General features: G+C 38.1%; 1 protein-coding gene across 1 annotated transcript; it reads right to left on the reverse strand.

Moving 5' to 3' along the window:
* Positions 1 to 493: 493 nt before the first annotated feature.
* LOC133200367 (oligodendrocyte transcription factor 2-like) lies at positions 494 to 1274 on the reverse strand. The gene has a single exon (XM_061336181.1). The coding sequence runs from the start codon at positions 1271 to 1273 to the stop codon at positions 494 to 496; it is 780 nt and encodes a 259-aa protein (XP_061192165.1). The 5' UTR covers position 1274.

The following is a 1274-nucleotide window of genomic DNA, read 5'->3' on the forward strand; positions in this document are numbered from 1 at the left end:
AAAAATAGTTATTAAATATACTTTTTATTATATTGTTTACAATTTTATTGATCATGTTTAATTCTTAAATACTTAATTTTGTATAAAAAGCATATTTTATGTCCATATATATCCTGTGTTCATGCACATATTACAACGTTGAGATGCATAGTCAATCGATATAAAAATTATTCACAAGACTATGTACATAAAAAATATATAAACTGTCATCTTAGTCAAATTTAGTCATATTTAAAAACACATATGAAATGTTCAAAACCAGTTGGACCTTTATCAGCATAAGGATTTTTCCATGTGGTTTATTTCTGAAAAGTACTTAATCCAAGAAAGTTTTCCCTAAAAAATGCACAAAAATATAAATTTCCAGAGCAATGATGAACGATTAGAATCAAATAAAAAATAAATGCATATTGGTAAATGGAAGGCACAATTTCTTTAGATATGGCACATGGTCATGAGGAGTTTAACTATCAAAGTTGCACAGTGTTACTTATTACTTCCGAAAGGACGACGGACTCGGTAGAGCTGCCCCTGGATACTTAGTTGCTATGGTCCCATAGGACATTCTCATGGAATCCATCATGCATTGACTGCACGCGCACGGCACGGGCCATCGATGTGGGAGCATATGTCGCTCGTGAGGATTCGGTAATGGCGTCATTGGGCCCTCTTTAGAAGAACTAGCACGAATGCTTTCAACCTCAGCAGGGTGAAGTTGATGCTGGAGCTGAGTAATGGAGGATACCGGGGAAAGATGTGGGGAAGGAAGGTGGTGGGAATGGTGCAAGTGGGCAGCAGGTGGTGCTCTTGGTCTGTTTGGGTGGTTCTGGTAAATGTCACTCACTAGTTTCTTCATCTCTTCCAAAGAATTGTTTAACATAAGTATGTAGTTCTTGGCTAATAATAGTGTAGCAATTTTTGAAAGTTTTCGAACTGATGGTCCATGAGCATAGGGCATCACTTCTCGTAATCCATCCAAAGCTGAATTTAAATCGTGCATTCTCCTTCTCTCTCTAGAATTGATCTTAAGTCTTAGATCTTGTACCTCTTTTTCGTCCATACACTTGCTGGCAATAGTTTTCTTCTTTTCACTTTTGTACTGTGTCTTATCATTACTTTGATGACGGTTTTCGGGATATGTAAACACGGAAGACATAGAAGTGGAATTCTGAGAATCGTCGCCGTCATCAATGGTCACGTCGTCCGAGTCCAACTCAAACGATGACGTCGATGACATATTTCTCTCTGTCGTCTGCTGCGCGGGGTCGCTCATA

This window comes from Saccostrea echinata, unplaced genomic scaffold (genome assembly GCF_033153115.1).
Source record: "Saccostrea echinata isolate AGI-Se365-2 ecotype Australia unplaced genomic scaffold, CSIRO_AGI_Sech_v1 ptg000038l, whole genome shotgun sequence".
NCBI lineage: Eukaryota > Metazoa > Mollusca > Bivalvia > Ostreida > Ostreidae > Saccostrea > Saccostrea echinata.